This window comes from Branchiostoma floridae, chromosome 2 (genome assembly GCF_000003815.2).
Source record: "Branchiostoma floridae strain S238N-H82 chromosome 2, Bfl_VNyyK, whole genome shotgun sequence".
In the NCBI taxonomy this organism is placed as follows: domain Eukaryota; kingdom Metazoa; phylum Chordata; class Leptocardii; order Amphioxiformes; family Branchiostomatidae; genus Branchiostoma; species Branchiostoma floridae.
In genome coordinates, this window is record NC_049980.1 from 25870266 (window position 1) to 25892760 (window position 22495).

General features: G+C 40.9%; 2 protein-coding genes across 4 annotated transcripts; both read right to left on the minus strand.

Annotated features, from left to right (window-relative positions):
• Nucleotides 1-1366: 1366 nt before the first annotated feature.
• LOC118403879 (lissencephaly-1 homolog) lies at nucleotides 1367-8200 on the minus strand. The gene is made up of 10 exons (XM_035802733.1): nucleotides 8073-8200; nucleotides 7771-7808; nucleotides 7156-7319; nucleotides 6661-6782; nucleotides 6033-6245; nucleotides 5625-5783; nucleotides 3408-3624; nucleotides 2929-3113; nucleotides 2517-2644; nucleotides 1367-1949 (listed from the first exon to the last, which is right to left on the minus strand). Exons 1-10 carry the CDS (start codon nucleotides 8193-8195, stop codon nucleotides 1865-1867), a joined length of 1434 nt encoding a protein of 477 aa, XP_035658626.1. The 5' UTR covers nucleotides 8196-8200; the 3' UTR covers nucleotides 1367-1864.
• A 506-nt stretch (nucleotides 8201-8706) lies between these two features.
• Nucleotides 8707-22426, minus strand: LOC118403823. Of its 3 annotated transcripts, XM_035802686.1 has the most exons (26): nucleotides 22238-22423; nucleotides 21835-21925; nucleotides 21666-21687; nucleotides 21082-21215; nucleotides 20542-20685; nucleotides 20048-20136; nucleotides 19406-19519; nucleotides 18962-19091; nucleotides 18633-18707; nucleotides 18361-18478; nucleotides 18058-18106; nucleotides 17770-17868; nucleotides 17458-17528; nucleotides 17224-17309; nucleotides 16655-16769; nucleotides 15894-15983; nucleotides 15209-15328; nucleotides 14413-14621; nucleotides 14093-14204; nucleotides 13472-13635; nucleotides 13082-13207; nucleotides 12552-12672; nucleotides 11898-12054; nucleotides 11387-11568; nucleotides 11107-11158; nucleotides 8707-10713 (listed from the first exon to the last, which is right to left on the minus strand). In XM_035802686.1, exons 4-26 carry the CDS (start codon nucleotides 21183-21185, stop codon nucleotides 10523-10525), a joined length of 2718 nt encoding a protein of 905 aa, XP_035658579.1. In that variant the 5' UTR covers nucleotides 21186-21215; nucleotides 21666-21687; nucleotides 21835-21925; nucleotides 22238-22423; the 3' UTR covers nucleotides 8707-10522. The 3 variants fall into 3 exon arrangements, with proteins under 3 accessions (XP_035658579.1, XP_035658587.1, XP_035658571.1); XM_035802694.1 differs by lacking the exon at nucleotides 21666-21687 and having other exon boundaries at nucleotides 21746-21925; XM_035802678.1 differs by lacking the exons at nucleotides 21666-21687; nucleotides 21835-21925 and having other exon boundaries at nucleotides 22238-22426.
• Between the last annotated feature and the right edge of the window lie 69 nt (nucleotides 22427-22495).

Below are 22495 nucleotides of genomic sequence, written 5' to 3' on the forward strand. Positions count from 1 at the left end.
TTGGGGCCATGGTCTCTAAGGTCGCCGTACGGGAAGAACCTTTTCTGTACAATAATGGTACATGGGGGTGTAGCTGATTTGATTATTGCTGTCATCTCCAAGCAGATGTGGGCTCTGAGAAGATTTTTTTTTTCAATTATGCAAATAAAAAATTAATGGGCCAAGTTAATTGGGGTGGCTCAGATCTTTTGTATGCTATTGGACTGATTGATTAAGTTACCTGAAAAAACTATATCTAATCTATTATAATGCATGTTACTCAGTTCAATGATCTTAAAGATGCTTTGAATACCTTTTCACAGACACCAGTTTATTACACAGGGATGCTAGTGTTACCAAAATGAAAACAGATCTGCAGTGGGCATCACTTGAAGACAGGAGGAAAATGTCCAGACTTTGCATGATGTACAAAATGACCAATAAGCTGGTGGACGTGCCGACTGATAATTATATCATACCAGCTCAAAAAAGAACAAGAAACAGCCATGACTTCAAGTACCAGAGTTACCAACCTAGGATTGATGTGTTCAAAAATTCGTATTTTCCCAGAACTATCGTAGAGTGGAATTTGTTATCACCAAGCACAGTAGGGGCATCTTCTCTGGATAGCTTTAAAGAACGCTTGCAGATAGATGTGCAAAAGTTAGGTGTGACAGGTTGTTCGGTGTAATATAACCAGCTGCTGCCGCGCCGCGTGCCTGCGAGGCTGGTGTGTTACGCCGAACGGCGGTTATACCGGCTATATAGATACAGATACAGATACACAAAATAACACTGGAAGGCAGATGCCGGCATATTTATTCCCAATTACAAATTTACAATTGTTTCTCTCAAAAAGTCACCAGTACAACTTCTTTATTTTTGTATCAAACGAAAAAAATCCTGATTGATTGAATGTAAAAGAGAGAGTATACAACATAAATCACCATTAGCCATATCAAATAGAACCATTTTTTCTTTTTCATCAGAAAATACATATTACAATTAGCTGGGCCCATTAAAAGTAAAAAGCACCTTACAAATGTTCAGTCGATTTCAGTTCTGTGTCAGGATAAGAGTGAACGTCCTCTGGTCAGAGGTGTTTATCTATCTTGGACCTCCTTAGGACTTGTCACTATGTCTTATAGGTATCACCTGGACAGCTAAGACAGACCCCTGTTCCTGCAGACCCTGGGCCCTATAACCTTAGCCACAGTAATTGCATCTCTCAGTGGTATCGTGGGGTGTAATTGTTAAGGTATTTGGCCCAGAACCTAGAGGTCCTGGGTTTGAAACTCCTTTTATGCCCTGATGTTGTGACCTTGGGAAAGGCACTTTACATGACTTTCCTCACTTCACTCAGTTGAACATGAGCACCTAGCTTTGGTTAGGGCAGTCCCTCAGATTAATGACCTTAGATAGAGATTTCACGTTTGACCTCAAGCACGTTAAATAACCCACCACACTTGAAAAACAGTGTATTCCAAATGTGACTGGATCATCTTCTTACAGTTAAAAGGCTGCAACTGGGCCAATTACTGTAAGTTGTATTAAGGTCACTGGGTATTATGTACAGGCTGCCTTGCAATTTAGCCCTGTCTATTGTAAGCTCCTCGTAATTCAGCCCTTGGCTGAAAAGAGACAGTAGTCAGCCCACAACAATAACACAATGTTGGCAATGGCTGTCAAAAGATGTATAGCCATCCTCCTGATACATGTCTAGTTGCAACTGGGCAATCTATGTCTTAAGGGTGCCACTTGACTAGCTGAGAAAGGCACTTGTTCTTGCAGACACCAGACCCTTGCACTTTAAAACTCCAGCATTTGCACCTCAGTTATTGCCATTGATGACTGTGCAAAGTTGCAGTCACTGTTTGCTGCACTTCTATGTTGTGAAAGTGTAGGCCTTCAGCACATTGCCTGAAATCCCCACACAGCTGGTGTAGTCACTCAGTACACTCTGGAAACCACTGAAACATGAAAACAAGAATAGTTTTTCCAAAACTCACTCAACACAATTCAAGTCTTTATCATATCAAGAATGAAATATTTGTTTTCTATCTTCTTCACCATTTACTTCTAAATATTGATATTCCTACAGATTGTGTTGTGATTTCTACAAAGTAATCCAACTGTTATTCTATCCCTGGGTTGTGGTCCAGTTAAGTAAATAATGCCAATCATAGATGCTCTTACTCACTCAATCTCTCAACTGTCGTCTTTCCAGTCTGTGAGGATCTATTAGGTCTTCCCTAGACATATATTTCTTTCGCATGTGGGCTAGTCTATGTTACGTGTAATTTTATTCTGATACTGAAAACTAACAGTTAATACGCCAAAAAGTAGTTACTCAAGCAACTGGATATGGTTTTGGAAACAGTTTTGACCGTTTCCAAAACCATATCCTATTGCTTGAGTAATTACTTTTTGGGGTATCTTATTACCTGGATGCCTAACCTACAAATGTTATAGAAGTGGGGAACAATAGGTAGTTAGGTATAAGAAAGATGGTATTGCTGTGCAAGCACAGAACTCACCTTGCCCTTTGAAGAGACCCTCCCAGTAGAGTGTATTTACTGTCCAGAACTCTGCTGCCCCCCTCCCGCCCCCACTGGTAAACCCTGATGGAAAAGTCATCTGAGCAGGACACGGCCTTGTAGTGGTCCTGAAACAGGAACAACAATGGTGAATCTATCTTTTCAATGTGATGTCAAGCAGGCATCTGCATCATTCATCAACCACTGATCATTTTGGGATGATGTCTTTGCAACTAACTTACATGTAGATCAAAAGGATTTTATCATCAAAATTTTCCTGAATTGCAAAATGAGAGAAATTTATAGAATTTCACCAGAGAGTGCGGATCCTATTTACAGTGCTAGAAAAAAATACAACTTTTTAAATCTTCTTAAGAATAACCTTCTGTAGACTTATGACAAGTGCTCTCACCACATGAATGCCTGTGACTGGTCCTTGGTGATCAGTGTACGTCTTCTCTTCAGTCAAGCTGCCATCATTTTGTAAGGACCATGTCTTTAAGTGCACGTCCTGCGTGCTTGCAGATACCAGCATGTTGTGGACGGCACTCAGTCCTCTGACTGCTCCAAAATGTGCAGATGTGATGTGAAGTAGTACTGTACAAGAGAGTTAGAAGTGAGGCCAAATTACCCTATCTATATGCATTAATACATAGAGAGCATGTGTAATCTTAGAGTAAGGTATACTTTTGATAACAAAGCTATCTTGATTAGAATATATGGATGACATCTGCAAGCATATCAATTTCCGTCCATTGGAAAGACAAGAAACTATCTACCACAATGTAGCTGCAAAATGAGCAGATATAAGCTATAGAATACCAAAAAATATTGAAATTCAATTCAAAAGTTAAACAAAATGTGAAAAAATAAAAATCTAATGATATTCACCTGGTAAACCTTTTTCTCTACCTGAAGATGCAGGTTTGAGATCCCAGATGCCAATGTCTCCATTTCTATAGCCGATTGCAGCCATGTTGGGTTTCCATGGCAACCAGGTGATACAGCAGGTGTGTTGCAGGCTGGGATGTTCCAGTTCTCCCACCTGGCAGTCCTCTGCATCACCCATTAGACCCTCGGGGGACAGCAACCTTTCCAGATCATACAGCTAAAAATGTAAGTCAAATTTGGTTACTTTTATAGTATGACGCTAATTTAATTTTCTTCCAACACAAAGGTGTTCATGGATCAAATTTTCAACTACCACTGTCGCCTTGTTCAGGATCACTACTGATGACCAATCACGGGTTGGCGGAAACGGCTGCCCGGTCGGTCGGCGGAAACGGCTGCCCGGTCCGGTCCGGAGGTTGGTTTTGGGGGTTTCGAGTATACCAAATGTAAACAAGTGGCTTGCTATCGCAGCAGTAATTTAAGTGCATTTCTCGTGTAGGCTGACCCTACAATTTACAGTAGCGCTAATATCGTAAACATTACCGTAATTTCGGAAATTCGAAAACACAAACACGGCGAAATTTCGAACTTTGTACACGTTTTCCGTGAACACCAGATTTCGGTGCTACCAGCTCATTAACGCTAATAAGGTCGATAATGAGCCGCGCCGTGTCCTCACCGTAAGAACTGATTTGCGCCTTGATCTTTTTTTCTTTTCAAAAATGTAATCCCCAACACTAGTTTTATATTTATATACTCTAGAATGGGAAACTATAGGTTGGATTGATTTGACTCATCGGAAGTTTTCGGCATTCCATGCAGCGCACATTAACGTTAGGTCGTTGACCCCAAATACGCAGTGCGTGTGGCCACATGGATATGTGTGAGGCGCTTCTAATAGGGGACAGTAGTAAACTTAATTATTACTTGTTCTTCGGAATAGCTTTAGACAAATAAGATGTGGCTATTGATCAGAGTATGAGTCATTCGTGTTGAAGATTAATTGCTAACTTTAAAGAACTTTGAAGATTAATTGCTAATTTTTCTCGAGCCGACCGTGGCCACGTTGTTTATCGCGGTGTTATTTGGGCTCTAGCCGCTCTGCCGATCTGAGACTGGATGGGATTATGCTGACTTTCAGTGCTTTGACCACGAACACATTTATTAAATCCTTGGTTAAATCTTTATTATCTTTATTATCTTATCATTTCCGACATGTGAGAAGATAGTATCGGGATCAATGAAAGAATTGCTGTGGGGGAAATCTTCAGACAGTGGTGAAATGACCATTTTTATCTTTCATGAATTCAATGTTCGATGACAAGTTTGCTTACGAGGAGGAAAGACTACGGCGGAGCCGTTTTCGTGTGAAGTAACAAAATTATGTGAAAACATTGTACATAATTAATATATAATTGACTACATTAGTTTAAACCAGACCCTGACACAAAAAAATTGAATCCATGCGTTTGTAAATGTACGTTTTAGTATTGATTTAACTAAATTTGAATTCTTTTACAGTTCTTAGAGATAGTTTCTCCTCGGACATGTCAGACAGCTCGGTGCGGTAGTGCTGTCAAAATTGATTGATTTTGTCGCTGGCGCCCGCGGCACATATGGTATACTAGATCAAAGGACCGCCACCCTGTACAACCTTGACGTAGCAAACTTCTGACGTTCTGTACTGGGGGACGTTCGAATAGTAGCAGCTGGGAATGGGACAATCTTACCAAGAAATGTCAAATTAATTTTTTTTTCAAAAGATAAGTAATTTGGCCAGCTTCCTTTGAACATCTAGCAACATTACATCTAACAACCGTTATGGAATATTTAAGTAGGCATTTTGTTTACTTCACTTACACTACTGTATGCAATACTGGAAACCCCCCAAACCAACCTCAGGACCGAACCGGGCAGCGGTTTCCGCCGACCGACCGGGCAGCCGTTTCCGCCAACCCGACCAATCACTTCACTGCTGTTAACCACTTCATGGCTGTGATGCAAAACATTATTGAAGGGAAGAATCAAGATAGGGCTCAACCACTGTCAAGGGTAAACTATAGCAGGAGGCAGGGCTGGGTTAGCTGCCACTGAGCTAATGAGTGCATCCCCTACCCTTCTAAACATGCCTACCATCATAATCAGATTGTTATGGCTGTGGTTTCTAAATAGCTTTATCTGCAGATCAATATTCATGTGAGTGCAGCATGCGCACACCTTCATCCCTCCTCCATCGCTCGATGCCACAGCCAGTGTTCTGTCCTTGTGAAGACTGAGGATGTTGACAGCCATGCCAGGGACTGCAGGGAATGTCTTCAGACAAGCTGCGGTGTTTCTTAGGTCCCACATCTTAATGTCTCCCTGTCCTGTACCGGCCTGAGGAAAGATGGAAAATAGTACTTTGTTTATTTGCTCACAATGCTGGTGGGAAATGGGTCTCTGGGTATAATCTTTGAATATGCAGACTTCTTCTTAAGTGTTTGCGCAGTCCATTTGACTTAATCTTGAGGCAAATGAGGCAAAGATGTCTTAAAAGTTTGTAATTCACGTAGAAACTACTTGTGTTGTCCATAGTACTTCACAGTATGTAGAAGAAAAAAGTTTGACATGTCATACAACACTCACCAGAAGTACTGTATACCCTCCTGACTTGTAGACCACCATTTTGGTCACCCCTCCATCATGTCCTCTGAGACTGCCCCTGTTCTGTCCAGTAGGACAGTCCCACATGTGTACATCTCCATCCTGGTCCCCACTGCACAGAATGGACTCTTCTTCCCACAGCACCAGGCAAGTCACAGCACTCCTATGTTCTGTGCCTACCCATAGCTCACTGCCCTGAGTAAAAAGGAAAGGAAAGTGATCTTGATCCAGTTTAGTTCAATGAAGCAATCTTCCACTATTTGTGACAGAGAAGACAGAATTGCTATGTAATGTTAAGCATTTACAGGTTCATAGTAATGAGGAAATTCTCCTAGCTCTTTTTGAAAAGCACGATGAACAGTGGGCCACAACTTTGCCCAGTCCTTAGGACTGCGACCCTTTGCAGTAGCATACATGTCAGTTGATAGACAACAGCCGGGATTAAGACTCCCAAACTTTAGATCCAGAGGCAGGGTCACTATACCACTACACTAGGCATGCTGCAGGAGAAATTTACAAATTGAAAATAGCTAATACGTTTACTCAACGTTTTTGTATGCCCATTTTTCTTATTGATCTCTGTTACCAGATTAAAATGAAAGATCCTCACCTCTGTGATGTTCCAGACTCTTACAGTTTTGTCCTCTGAACAGCTGGCCAGGATGGGCTGAAAGTTGGCGGTGTCAAAGCACACCTCCTTCTTACTCAGGTACACGGCATCATGTATCTGACCTGTAAAGAGCATTGACTCACTGTCAGAGATACACATTAGCTTCAGCCTGAGGTACAAAAAAATCAAATGAATTTCTGATGTTAACACTATTGTTAGAAATATAGCATCATTCAATGAACATGATATCAAACGTTTACACCAAATGCACAGTCACCCTTCAGAGGTTATTGAACATTGACAGTTTAGCCAGGCACCTAAGCATGTAAAACACACACTTTTTAGAGGCAAACAAAGCAAGTATATGTATCTTGGAATGTAATCATGATTATGCACTGTTTGCTTCTCAAAATTTTTGTCAATTTCATTCAGACATTCTCTCAAACACATATATGCTCTGCTAGGTCCAATACCTTGCCACTACTGCAAACATACCCTTGTGTCCCCTGAGAGTTTTTGCCCGGTAGTCCTTTTTGGGTGCCCCCCTCCCCATGCTGGTGTCCACAGCATGCCTGTGTATGTAGTACTCCTGCCAGGCCTGCTCTCCTGGGGTCATGTTGGACAGGTTACAGAACAGCCATCTCTGTAGGCACAGGTGTCTGGGGCAGGGGGAGGGGTAAAACATGGAAAAGTTGAATGGCAGAATCCCTGAAAGGAGATATGGAGAGTTGGAGACAAAAAAACAACTTTGGTTTAATTTGCAGCTTATTACACAAATGAAGTAATCTCCAAGCAGATCCTACGGTGGGATATGATAGTATCATATGCAGGCCGAAGGGAAATGCACTCTGCTAGGCTGGCTATGCTCCTATGGTCATCTTATCATACTACTACATCCCTATCATACTATCTTATCCCACTGTAGGATAATGCTTGAAGGTTTAATAAAGCACCTTTAATTCACTTCAGTTGGTCTGTGAACGATTTTGTACCATTGGATGCTATATATTAGATACCATATTATATCATACATTATTATATATCCTGTATGATGTCCTTGCTTGTACTGAAAGGAAACTGAAACAGCATGCTATTATATGGGTGACTTACTTCCACAATAATGGAGTTTGGGCAGCATCATGCCAGTTCTGTGGTGGAAAAACAATATTCCAAGATTTAACAATTTAACATATTGCAGATAAAAAGCGCTAGCTATATATTTGACAGTCCCTGCATAGAACGTAGTAAGAGCTTATCAAAAGAAGCGCCCAGTTGGGAACGTATTCTTCTGTGATTTTGAGGAACTTGCAAATGACCGTGATGTTGTGTCATGTGAGAACGCCCCCCTCCCCCATTTCCACGTTACGGTTTCACTCGGCGCTAGCAGCAGTCGAAAAAGACTTCTACATTACCTTACACACTCTGGACACCTTTGCGAGGTCGTGCCCATCGAGATACCCAAAGATCTCTAGTAGACAATCAAACGGCACAGACAGAGCACTACTACTACTGCTTTCAGCGTCAACTTCCGCCATCTTACAATGATGACGTCATGCTATCGGGATTCCCCTTACAGGAGTTCCCTCGCCTGGTGTCCGGTTACAGCAGGTGTACTGTATGCATTTCATTCTACTCAAAACGTGATAAAAACAGTCTGGGTAGGTTTTTTTGACTGGGAACATACCAAACACGTACCTGTGGGGATATCTTTTTTCATCGATCATTGTCTGACTCCAAATCAATGCAATGACTTGCCAAGCCAAGGTAGCGGAGCTACAAGTGGATAACGTAAGGTAAATTGCGTACAAAGGCTCAAAACGGGGGAATCTTCAAAGACAATTTTAGGCACATCTTCAAATCAAAAACCTGAAGAGAACCGGCACTGTGACGTGACTGCACACAGTTCTTTATACTTGTCCTTGGTGCTGAACCACTTTCACTTGGTGAACCGTTCTTTTCTATCCCCACCTAAAGACTAATAATAATAGTAATATGATGTTTCATACATGAAACAAGAAAGATCTGCAGGATGAAGACATAAACCACTCATTCTTATTTATACTTTATTTACAAACAGTTAATACATGGTGTTGGTGGGCTTAAGAATAAAGAAATGGTTTAGTTACAAATATCACAAAAAGCTACAACATACTGTTGTATTTGCATGGTAAAAGATAGTAGTCACTAACGTTATACAGTTATTGCACAGCGTATTTCATACATGGCACTATGTTGACCATCCTATACACTTTGGAACCTGACAACAAACAAACTATTTACAACAGCACCGTACCTATCTCTAGTGCACCAGAAATTACCTCACTATTAAGAAGTTGTGCCTTGCAAGAAATTGCTGTATGAATTGCAGAATGCCTGACACTGGCAGTTACTGTCTGATTTGTAGATAAAAGTATTGTGCCCCAAATCTTACATCCATCCTGGCATCAAACCTCAAGTTCATTATCATTTTGTTAGGCATGGACTTGTGAATGGTAATTAAAACTTTATACATTCAAACTGGACAATAAAGTTCACTTAACTGTTAAGGAGAGCGCCTGACTCGTATCTAATCCAATCTCAGTGTATAAAAATTCACTAAACCTTCTGGTTGTCTTTGGTTAGTCATCAATAGAGTGGTTCCTTATCTGTGCTATGAATTGTATCTAAATGAATTCATAATGTAAGCACAGTGTAAGCAAATGCAATAGTTTGATTTTTTTTCGTCTTTAATCCAATCCAAATACTTTATAAAATTGACTTAGTTTAACATTCTCTTTACATTCTCTTTGGTAAATCATCATAGAGTGGCTCCTTACTTTGTGCTAACAGAAATAGATTGAGTCTATATGAATTCATAATGTAAACATTGAGCTCAAAATCCAGTACTTATGCTATTTGAAGTTAACATTACCTCATCATTTAATTTTGGAGATTTAGATTTAAAACAGATAATTATGTCACAAACAGCAAGCACCATCAACAGTCTCAAATGTTAGGCTATAATCTTACATTGGTTCAAGAAATCATAGAAAAGACCTTTGGCATACTAGTTACATTGCAGTCAGGTAGCCTGATGTTTAAAACTGTCAAAGATACTGTGCAACTTCTACAATACTCTGAATAGGTGGCACCTAAACAGACAAAAGTTTGTTTATGAGTTCCTATAGTATAACAAGTTTTGTAAGTCAAACTTGACAAATCTACTTACATACATGTAACAAGTAGACATAGGGTGCCACAAATTCAATGAATAATGTTGATAAATTCCCAATCTAAAAGGATAACCCTGTTTTAAGGTCAAACATCGATACACATTTGTAACCCTTGGTAAATATACATATATATACATAAATATGAAGTTTGAATTATCTAGCACTAGTCTTACAGCACTCCCCCCCTAAAATACAAACTTTGGAATACACATTCGTGTGTCTAAATTCCAGTTACACAATATTTGCTTCTACCTAAGACAGATAAAAAGACAAGAGGGTGCACTTTTTGTAATGTAGTCACAAAAAATATGTTTCACTTGTATGCTCTCACCACAATAAAGCCATTATTGCAAGCTGTTTTGTACGATTACTACAATACAAAATTTTAGAGGCACTTCCTCAAAGTCGGCTGCTGCATGTTCCAATGTTTGTTACATCATGTGGTACCTACAAAGATTTATTTTAAAGCAGTATTTTCTTTGGCTTACCTCAGTTTATGGGTTACTCCCTACTGAGCCCCTGGTGCTGAAGTAGCTAGCTCTTTGGCCAGTTGAACAGTGACTATACCTACATCCATACCTTAAGCGGCATGTTGGCATGGGCATGTTAACTTTGGGTGGGGTGTAAGTAATGTTTTTGGTTTATAATGATCACATTTTCCACTTTGAGGCATTCTGCTGAAACACGACCACCATGTCCCTGTCGGTGGCCCTGTGCAGGTCGGAGGCGCGCAGGTGGATGGGGCCGGGGAGGTGGGAGGCGATGTCCTCCTCCAGGGTGCAGTTCTGCAGGGTGATGGTGTGGAGGGAGGGGAGGTTGTGGCCAATGCTGCACACACGGGCTGTGAACACAGGGGTACATGTCCCCATTAATGATGCTTCACACATGTGTAGCTTAAGGCTTTGTGTTTTGCTACTGTAGAATAGGTAATCTTTGAAATTTACTGCCTCCGTCAAATGTCAGAGAATGAAATAGAAACAGTAGTGTTTAGTAATTCTTTACTTTCAACCCCCATTGTCCAAGATACTGAAATCAAGGACTAAATGTGATTTCAAATTTTCAATACATAATCTAGATACATGTATTACTCCTCAGAAATTCATCTAAGTACATGTATCCAGAATTTAGCCAACAACTTGGGCATTTATTTTCCTTTCTCACTGTTCCTTTACAGCACACATTACGGTACCGTTATATTTCCATCAAACTGCTTCTTTTCACAAAGGTGACTTACTCATGCTGGTGTTGTCTCCAGACAGCACAAGTTCCTCCAGATTAGGACAGTACTGCAAAGACAGTATGGTACATCAGGAAGTATACATAAAAGGATTTCACATACTAAATGTATTCTGTTAGTAGAATATTATTCTTTTTATTCTTTAATTCTATTTATACCTGACTTATAAACCTTTTCAATGATAAATGTATTCTGCATTGAGCGTTTTTCTGAGAAAATGAACCTAGAAGTAGAAAGTTGTTCAAGTAACCAAAAGGAAGAGAGGCATTGTACGTACATATCCCAGAATTCTGGCCAGGAACCTGAGATTGTTGCAGGCCAGCTGCAGTGACTTGAGAGACAGCAAGGGGGAGCTGTGGTCCACCTGTAGCGATGCCAGGTTGCCTACTTTCATGCTGAAGGAGCACAGCTTGGGACACCCCTGCAGTCTCAGGTACCTCAGCAGTGGACAGGTCAAGTCTGCAAGGAAGGAGAAAAACATCTTAAGATTTTGCAGTGAAAGGCAGCAGTAAGCTTAATTCTATGAGTTGTGTGTAAAAATTCTCAGCAGTGGGGCTTTTTAATGCAGGCTGCAAAAGGACTGGCCATATCATACAATTGATTGTTTCAAAAGTGTATAAAAAGGAACATTGGCATGAACCAATGGTAATCACCAGTCAGGGTCATTATGCAATTCTAGGTTTCACATCAAGCTTGCTTTCATGATAAAGGTGTCCAACAGATCTCGACAACAGTACTCAAGTTTTCATTGCATTGTGGCAACCCAAGAATCTGAAATCATGTCTTACCCAGTCCGGTGAGATGAATACACTGGTCCAGGGTGAAGGAGTGGAGTTGTGGGAGAGAGAGGGAGAGGTGCGTCTCATGGGGCAGTCCTCGCAGTTCCAGCTCGCACAGGCTGTTCTGGCACCTGCTCAGCAGCTGCAGCCGCAGGTCCACAGACACCTGATACAGGAAACAGCAACAACTGAATTATGATTCTGTATGTACAAGGGTGTGTGTGTGTGTATGTGTGTGTGTGTGTGTGTGTGTGTGTGTGTGTGTGTGTGTGTGTGTGTGTGTGTGCGCGCAGCAATTCCCACTGTCTGACATCCTTTTTTTCAGATGTGAAGCATGACACTCCCTATGTTATGTATCATACACTATCAGAAATAGCTGGTGCTTATAGAAGGTAGAGCTGCAATTTCTTCACATGGCCCTGTCCAAGGTAAAAAAGATTTCGATGGTTCTTTCTGGTCTATAGATGCATTCCACCTCACAAAGTATTGTATATCCCCTACCTCATTCAAACAATACAGGAAAATTTGTATGACTACTATCCTACCAGCTGCTGCCGCGCCGCGTGCCTGCAAAGCTTTACAACGAAGGTTGGTTATACCAGCTATATACAGATACAGATATTTATAGAGACCTTGAAACATGGGGTGTACTACTGGCCCTACCTTTGGTAAGTGACTGAGGTGCAGCACAGTCAGTCTGCATCTCTCCTCCAACATGACCTGAGATAGTCTCCGCAAGGCACTCAGGGAGAGATGGGTCACCGTGGCTGGCACTTTTACATAGCTGCAGCACAAACAGGTCAGGTATATGAAATCAGAAAGTCAAGAACTAAGCCTAAGTCCAGGTGGTGACTCTACATTACCAGAGTACAAAAGGTGCAAAGCAGAGAATAATATTCAATTGAACTTGACAATTTCTACAAGGGGAGAAAATTCAAGATGACAGACAGACTGTTGTCTCAGGGTTTAACTACTATTGATTGTTGAAAGTAAACAGCTTCCCAACATAAGTTGGAACATAGTGTCAAAGCTGTGCTGCAACATGATCAAATGGCAATGTTACTACTATGTGTAGAATATGAGCTAATCCCAAGGAGCCAGTGACAGCTAAAGGCAAGTACTGTGAACACATAGCATCATCAGCAAGAGAAACTATACAATGGATCTTTGTGGCACGTTGTGGTATGTCTTACTTGACTTGGTTACACCCTGACAGTCGAAGATTTGTCACATTTGGGCAGGAGGACAACAACTTTGACAGGTAGACTTCAGACAGATTCTCACACTTCAGGATGGTCAGGTCCACCAAACTTTCACACCTGAAATATGGACAATTGAAAGTGAACATAACATAACTCACAGTGTAGGAAGCTTAAAACACAGACACCTAGCCATACAAGCTAAAGGGGAGTCCTTTCTGTAATGTCACAATCCAATGCTTGTTTGTCCCACCAAGAGCACACAGTATGCACTTTAAATTAAAGATCAAATAAATGTTTTCAGAAATGACAAATCTCTACTAGTATGTGAAAAATAGAGGAAATTTTATTTCACTGGCACTTCAAGAAGAGGTGATCTCCTACCTGATATCTAGAGTATCTGTTGGCTTCATGCACACGCCGCTGACCTCCAGCTGTCTCAGTGACTTGCTGTGTACTGTGTAGTTAGCAAAGCTACACCCAGTTGTCTTCAGGGTCTGCAACTTGTCACAGACAACATGGAACTTCTCCATCATGCTGCTGCACCACTGAAATAAGATTTACAAAAGACGGTTGAAGTCTTTTCTACATGTCATGACATTGAAGGAAGAATACTGGTGAAGCTGTACATGTAAAATTTAACATTACATAAATCTTGTTGCAAAAGTGTCTTTACTTCATGTAAATCAAACAGATATTTCTCATAATTGTGGTTGAGAGTCTTGCTTACAGCTCCCTTATAATTCATGCCTTACAGTAAAAAAGGCTCAGCTAAGGATATACATGTATCTAGTCGAACCTAGATTCAGTGACCAGTGACCACTCAGAGGACTGAGCGAAAAATGTTTGCTGAAGGCAGTTGGTTGCTTAGGAAAGAGTGGGGTTAACAATATACAAATGGACAAGACTATTTTAATGTGGCTTGTGACTGGAGGTGATTGATTGCCTGCACCAAGTGGTTGCCCAACAAGGTTTGATTGTATGTGCAAACGTAGAAGCCTTTACCTGTGTGATGACAGTGGTGACATGTGGGCTGTTGATGACCACCAGATTGCTCAACTTTTTGGAGCTGTACACTCGGACCTCTTCAAGGGAGGGCCAACCATCAATCTCCAGACTTCAGCATGGGAAAGAATAATATTAGGTCAGAGCGATTCATTAGAAGAACACAAAATTGTCTCTTTTAAGAAAATATTTCAACATGCTATGCTCCCGAAAGTCATCAAATTAAATTGGACTAAAAAGAGTTTTAAGTGGTAATGCCAAAATCATTATACATGTATTTTGCACTCTTGTTTGTTCTGTTTCCCTAACCCGTTACTCACATCTTCATGAACGGACAGGCCTGGATCTCCAGCACCTTGAGGCAGACAAAGCTGGCTCCGTCCCCGCTCAGGCAGCTCCCGACCATGTTTGGGATCTGCCGAATGGTCAGGTGTTGCATCATGGGAGCTCCGTGACTGAGCGAGGGCAGCCTGGAGCGTGTCGGCTCGTCCATGGCGGACATCTTGTTGATTTGTTGTGACCTCTTAGTCTGCAGAAAACATTCAGCCACATGCACAGGAAACAGGAAATTAGTGCAATAGCCTAGTCGGTCATTAAAAAAGGCTATGAAAATGGTACATACTGCTTTCTCTGCATTGCGCCTATTCTACTTTAACATCTAGCCAGTTGCTTGTAAGAAACTAAGAGATCTGGTATGGTGACGTGACTGCACACTGTTCTATCTACTTGTTCTTGGTGCTGAACCACTTTCATTTGGCACTTTTGAGAAAGAGTATGGGAGCTGTACACTCATCACTACCGGTAGACTAGCCCCCTGATGTTAAGTGGCCCTGTGCAACCCAAGGGCTATATAAAAGTGGAGATGACCCTATACACCAATAGGTGTGGACCAGATTTTAACTTAAATAACTTTAAGAAAAATAGTTCACCATCTAATCCCTTGTGCAAGGGATTAATGTATAAATGATTCTTGGTTGAATTCTATTTGTATTAAATATCTCACTATGTTACCATCATGTAGCTCAGTACAATTTGCATTAGCACTGTCCTTGTTTTCATTCAACAAAATAAAAACAATCTCTCAGAAGCGTCTACAACGTCTTTGTAAGTCCTTACATGTCTCCCCAGGATGAGCCCATCCAACAGCTCTGGTTCTGTCAGGTCGGCACACCTCTCCACTGTGAACCTCTGCAGGCTGGGGCAGTTGACTGACACACAGGGGAGGTGCTGGATATCCTACAGGGAAAGGTATAACATTACACTGTCAGCAAAAGATTTACATCCAAATAACTTTGAATATTTAAAAACAGTTCAAGCCAATCTTGATGACCTTCATTTTTTTCACTTGCATATTTCAAATTCTGTAAATGTATCTGAGTTTGCTGAGATTTGCTGAGTTTTCCAATATGGAGAAAATTGAGTGTTGGCTGTGGTTATTAGTTCATGGTTGAACCAAGGAGGGCAGGCAGGCAGAAGACAGAACAAGCATTTTTGCGGTGGTTTAAAGTTCATGGTGAAGAGGTCATCACAAAAAACACAAGGAACAGTTACAGTACTGCAGGAAAGGTATTACACTGTCAGCAAAAGATATACATACGGACAACTTCAATAATCCAAGGCACTTATGTCCAATTTTTGTTTGCATATTCCACACATTTCTGAAGGACACTGACAGCAGCAATGGATTCAGTCTAAGACAGGAAACAGTGCCAATTTCAGTGCAGTGCAGTGCAGTGAGTGAGAGTTGTTCCCACAATGTATCTAGCAACCAATGAATAGATAAAAAGGAGTGAAGAGATACCTTGATAATTAATCCAGTTAAGGTGAGTGACCTGACAGTGACGTCGTGGCTGGAGACATCCCCACAGACCAACTCTGACAGGTGGGGCATCTACAACAGAGTTTTCAAAAATAAAGATATAGATATACAGTGGTACCTAAGTATTCCTACAAATTTTATGAAAGTTACACAAATCGTATGAAGAACATACTATCTTTTTATGTACATTAGCCAACTGTTACCTATGTGACATGATAAGCTCCTTGCAATATAGCCCCTGGCTGCCAAGAGAGAGTAGTCGACCCACCCAATAACAATAACAAAGCTAGATTTTTGAGATAGTGCCATCTTAAAATCTGCAAATGCTTGGGCACCCCTATGCCAATGCTAGCAGTGAATCCTAAGTATCTGTCTAGCTACAGTAACATAATCAACTTTGAATCCTAGGGCAGATCGAATAGCAAAGCGTGTCTTAGAGCGGAGTGTCTCTGACAACGGACGTTATCTATTTATAAGACAGAAGGAGCTGGCTCCTTCCCGTTGACCCATCTTTACAACCTACTGAGTCAGGATACATTGGGGATGTTCCCTGCTGAGATCATCCGGTGTCCATCTGAAGTGGACCCACTATAAGTGTCCACGTGCGGCTTTCCGAGAAGCTGTGGTCATTACTGAATTCAAAACTCAAATGAATAATACATACATCCATTTACACTTATAACTTACATGCTATCATTACTATCCAACTACGGTTATTGTAGTAAAACAAGGACAAGACGAACCCTTGGCAGCAGAAGTGAGTTGACTTCTGTCAGGTTGAGCTGTTTACATCCTGTGATGTTGAGTGTCTCCACACCAGACAAGGATGGCAGGGACAACAGTTTCTGGAGACTTAACCTGGAAAATACAGCAACCAGTTTGTAAATATGCAGCGATTGAAATACCCACCTACAGCCCTAAATTTGCAAAAGACAAGATAAGATGTGCACATCTTGCAATTTCTCTGCTTAAGAAATTTTAGGCTTGGTATCATGAATCATAAACTAGTCCAGTTTCAAAACAGTGAAGCATAGAATGATAGATGTTTATTTATTCTATCTTAGTCCATAGACTGTAGTTTACATCATGGTGATTACAATATCAAGAGTAGCTTATGTTTGATGATGATGGTATAGGATCCATCAGGCTGATATGGTTGACATAATTCTGATCTTTTTCATACCAGACATGCCAATTTCATCTGTCAGAATGACGAAATTGTCATCATTTTTGTCCGTCATTGACATTAGCTACAAGATTCTGTTCAAATCTCAATCATAAAACTGAGCAGAACAGGTGAGCCATGACGTACTCAGTGGAGTAGGAGATGTCCAGGGTGACCAGCTTCTCACTCTCCACAGACAGGTCTGTCAGGGCAGGCAGCTCACAGAACTTGGCCTGAAATGTGTCAATGTACAATGTCAACCAATCAAAACCAAGAATGAGATGACCTAATCAAATTCAACAGTGATCTGTAGAATTAGAACACAAGACCAGGCAATGTGTCTTCACCTTCTATAGTGCAAATGTATGGGCTAATAATTACCTCTGTCATGACCCTTGACTTGAGGTTGACTTGCTGTAAGAAGGTGCACTCTGTAACATCCAGTCTTCTTACTGAGGACAGACAAGGATACTGATGATAATCTATGATCTGTTGCTAGTTCTGATAGTGAGTATACAGCTCAGTAACAACCATGGGTAGAATAAGCACAATTATACATCTAGTAATGTTTTACCAATACTAAGCTTAGACAGTAACTGAAGATATGACAAAAGGCAGTTACTCATTGACAAGCAACAGGATATGATTGAAGATAACTGAAGATGTTGATCCTAAGAAAGCAGTCCAACTCACGTGCTACACAGTTGATTGTGATGGATTCCAGTCCACTGCACTTGGAGCAGTCCACAGTCTCAAGCTCACCGAGCTCAGTTAGTTCCAGGTTTACAATATCTGTCCAGAAATAAAAGCCACTAATTACAACATGCTCATATGTATGATGTAACTAATACCATGCTCTACACAATTACAACTGTCAGTCAGTGTCTCTCCTGTCTCTTGACTACTTAAGAAATTTTAAGATGTGTAGTGTCACTGATCACTGTCAGATATATAACTGTGCAAATCTTCATTACTAGTCACCTGTTGCTCTCAGACACAGCTCTTTAAGACCTCGGAATCCAGCCCCAATCTGCACAGAGATGAATATACTGTTAGACTTGCTACCACATGCTTATGATTAATTACATGTTATAATATTATAACCATCAATTGTTTTTGATGCATCAAAGGTTCTATGATGAATGCAACTCATCATGAAGAACTCTTCAGCATATTCAATACCTCAGTAGTAGGTAACTTCAATAAATCTTTATACAGTCAAAATAGTTTTCCAGTTTACTAGGTTACTAGTAAATAACAGCCTTAGTAGATAAGAAGACTGACCGTTTGCTGTGTGATTTCTTGTAATCCAAAGCAGGCTGACAGGTCAACATCCTGTAGAAGTGGGCATGTCTGGCCGAGTGATCGCAACCTCTCTACTGAAAGTCTACATCTCTGGAAACTGGGAGTAAGAAGTACATTTAAGAGGTTTGACGTGACAATCCCACCAACAGACAATGCAGACTGTATATCACACACACAATAAAACAATACAAGCACAAGAATAAAATTGATTTGTTAAATTTTCATTAAAAAGCACAAATTTTGACCCTAACCAGACTTGTTTGAGTTGTATTGCAGATGGAGGTTGCTCAGGCTGTAGCCAGATGTCCATGGGATGTCTCCAGTCACTGAGAAAAAATCAAATCACAATGAAACCCATCAGCTTTCACCTGATAATCATGGGCTCAGGAATATTGTAATGGAGATCCAGGTCTCCAAAGATGTAAAGCTACAAGCAAGCTTCACAGTAGCAAAATCAACAACAGAAAGAAAGCACATCACACAATTACTATATGTCAACACCACTGATAGTAACAATCAAGCTTGAATGATAGGTGATGAAAACAACCTTTCTTGATCAAAAAGTGCAACGGAAATGTACCCTATAATTCCCAGCTCCTGGAGGGAGGGGTTGGACGTGAGCAGTTTACTGATTGCGGCACTCGTCACCTCCCGACTGTTCTCGATGGTGAAGGACCTTAACCTGGTGCCCTTCTCTGCTACAATGGCCACTTAAATGATACAGACATATAATTAGCATACATGTAATTTAAGCACTGTTACCAGAAAAAGTTATAAAAATCAAGAAATAAAAATACACAGTATGGCTTCCTTATTCTGATCATTATTGTCAATGAGAACACTGCCACTAGTGGTGCACTGAGTACTGTTTTTGTATCACACATTAACCATTTGAATTGATGTAAGCCAAAATTGAATATCATTCCTGCTTTTTCATCTACCTCATTACACACAATGACAGGGTATGATCTAGATTAAGTAAAGTAAGAAACAAATGAACAACCAGTAGTCTTTGATGACCTACCAGTGTCATCATTGGCTTGTTCTGATTCCAAGTGCAGGCTTCTCAACTCTAGACAGTAGTTCAGACTGTTTGTCAACAGGTCATCAGTCAGAATGGAACCAATAGCAAGATAATCTGCAAGGAAGATAAGACATGTAAGAACAAAATCATTGCTGTGTTACTTATCAAACAATTCACACTGCTAGACAACGCTATCTGTATCTGTATCTACAGTATAACAAGCTTCGCAGGCATTCAGCATGGCAGAAGCTGATTATATTACAGTGAATGATCTGTCAAACCTAGCCTTTGCACACCTAACTGTAGGCACCCTTTTAAAGCCATCGAATGAGTATATGATGTAATAAATACAACTGTACCATCAAATATCATTGAAGCATCCTCATTCAAGTTAATCTTTTAAAAACACAATGTATCTGTCAAAATGCACTGTGAATTATTGAATGTAAATCATGTTCCAAGGCGTCTTTCCAGGCCTTTTTCTTTAAATATAAAAATGTACCTAGTGTAATCTTAGTGTTTTCCAGACAAAAAAGCTAATCTCTAACTTTAAAAAAAAAAGATCCGAAAAAAGCATTCAACACTTTCAGTTTTTCCACAGTGCCTCCAAAGTCCAAACCCAGCCCGCTCACTCCTGCTCACCTGCATGTTTACACAGCTCCAACACCTTCAGTATTCTCTCCTCTGTTGGATCCTGGCACAGCCGGAAGTCAAAGTGTGTAATTCTAGACCTAAACCAAAAGGCAAGAGATTATTTTGAAATAAAGTTTGTTACTAAAACAACGACTGAAAGTGCTGTATGATATCTGTGGCTCTTATTGTATTGGTTGATATATCTTGGATTACATATCTTTACATAACAATTTAAGATCAAACCCAATTTCTATAGCCTCCACCAAGCCTCCCTCCGGGGGGTGCGGGAATCATAGAATTGAGAAAAAAAATCAGGAAATTGGCCCAGTCCACGATAAGGTTTATGCTTCCCCTCTGCTATTGGCCATCGCCTCTGGTGGCAAAACTCTCTTAGCAAATTATTCTCCCTATAATAGCCTGCATAGTCAGTCTGGTAGAGATTATGATTCCAATATAACAATCCAAGATTCCACCCATCTCTGTAGGAATTTAAAAACTCTCACCATAGCGCAGGACTCTGACACATCTCACATAGTGTCCTGCATGTCTGTGCCACCACGCCCAGCTGATGCCACTCCAGGTGAGACAAGATGTGGAACAAAATCTCAGGTGAGAAGATCTCCAGCAAGGAGTAGTGGAAGGAGTATCTACATGTACAAGAAAAGAAAAGGCCATTGTGAATGTGTACTAATTAATACTTACCCAATACTATGTAACCAAAGACCATCTCCTCTAGTTGTCTTATTACTTACAGAATACAAAATTACATAATTGACTTGACAATCACTAGGTTCTAGCCAGCGTCCGTCCCTTCGTCCTTTGACTGAATTTTGCCACTCATGACTGACAAGAATTTTCCCATTCCATTTCATTTGATGGACAGAAATTAGCCTGTATAGAACTTGCACTTTTTAAGAATTTTGTAAGGATGATCTCCAGAAAATCAGTGGAAGTTTGCAGCTGATTATTTCTAACATTTGCTGGCACTACCTGTTCAAAATTAAAATACATCTTAGCAGATTACTACAATCCTTGTCTCTCACCCCTCATCTTCCAGAAACTCCTCAGTATCCCAGTGTGCCCTCGGGATGGTCCCAGACTCCTCCTCCGTCTCCATCCTCTCCCTTACACTGTTGTCATCCGACATCACTTTGCCATGTTTTGTAGATGTGAGTGTCTAAAGTAAAAAGTCCAACGCTGTTGACAGGGAGTCTACAAGAATTTTTCCAATTGACATGGTGCCGATACTGGGGAAAATAACTGTAGTCATCCCTACACAATCTATTTCTCCTATGTCGAGCTGAATACACATTGTAGGAACTCCTCAAGTTTCAGAGCAGAGTTCTAGGACCTGGGTTTGAATCTGCATAGGAGATTGGTGGTGAGATGACTTTAAGCTAAGAGGATCTGCATGTGGGTTCTGAAGATCCCACTATGTATTACCCTAAAATCAATGAAGGCAATTACATTAAAAATTTGGTCACTTTGCGACAAACTACATGTTTACAAATAAGTCAAAATACCGGGGTAAGCTGCCTAAACCTCACAGAAAAGAGCACACAGACCCTTAGCCAGCTGGGTGCCATCCAATTACTACGAGGCCTGCCCTATATTCTTCAAAACGTACTTGATTATATCAGCTCAAACATTTCTATGGAGGCCAATATGAGCATAGTGTACAGCTTTAGATTGTTTGGTTTACCCTACCACAAACAACTGTATTGCACCAGTATCACGACTGGGCCTGGCAGTAACCGGATGGCACCCAGGCTAACAGACCCTCAGCTGAGCCTCATGAAAACTGCCATGTGATTTTTGTCCTGAGGCTTCTTTCTTGATCACTTTTGAAGTTCATTACTCCAGAACTCTCCCTGCTCATCTGTCTCTCTGGAAAGTACAACAGGGACTCTATACCGTTGGTTTGACGACGACACAGCTGTCAACGACTCATAGCCCCCCTCCCCATTTTCCCACACTAGGCAAAAAAAGGTCCATTTGTGGGTCGTATTGTTTGATCAAAACTTCTCGAAATACTGGTTTTGTAGGGCTGCTCTTGTAGGTCAGTTTCACCAGTCCTTGCAGTTTAAAGGGGATCGCCCAACTAAGAGTAAATTATGCAATCAGCTGAGTCAGAATATTCAAAACAAAACGTAATTTTGTGCCATGATACATTACGCGCACGTAAAATGCAATACTCACCAAATGGTCGAAGAGCTTCCCCTTTTCTCAGGAACCCGCAGAGCCCATATTTCCGGTCATCTTTCTCTGTGCACCCCCACGGACCAAAACACAAGTCTGACCAACCCTGCAAGCCCTTGAACTTCGGCTCCTACTTCCGGGTTCTGCCTCCAGAACATTAACCATAATCCTTTGCGCAACTAGGTCAAAAGTCACTTCCTCTCTTTGTGTAAGTGATACACCCCTGGATGTTGAGGTCTCACGTTACAAATGCTCCTT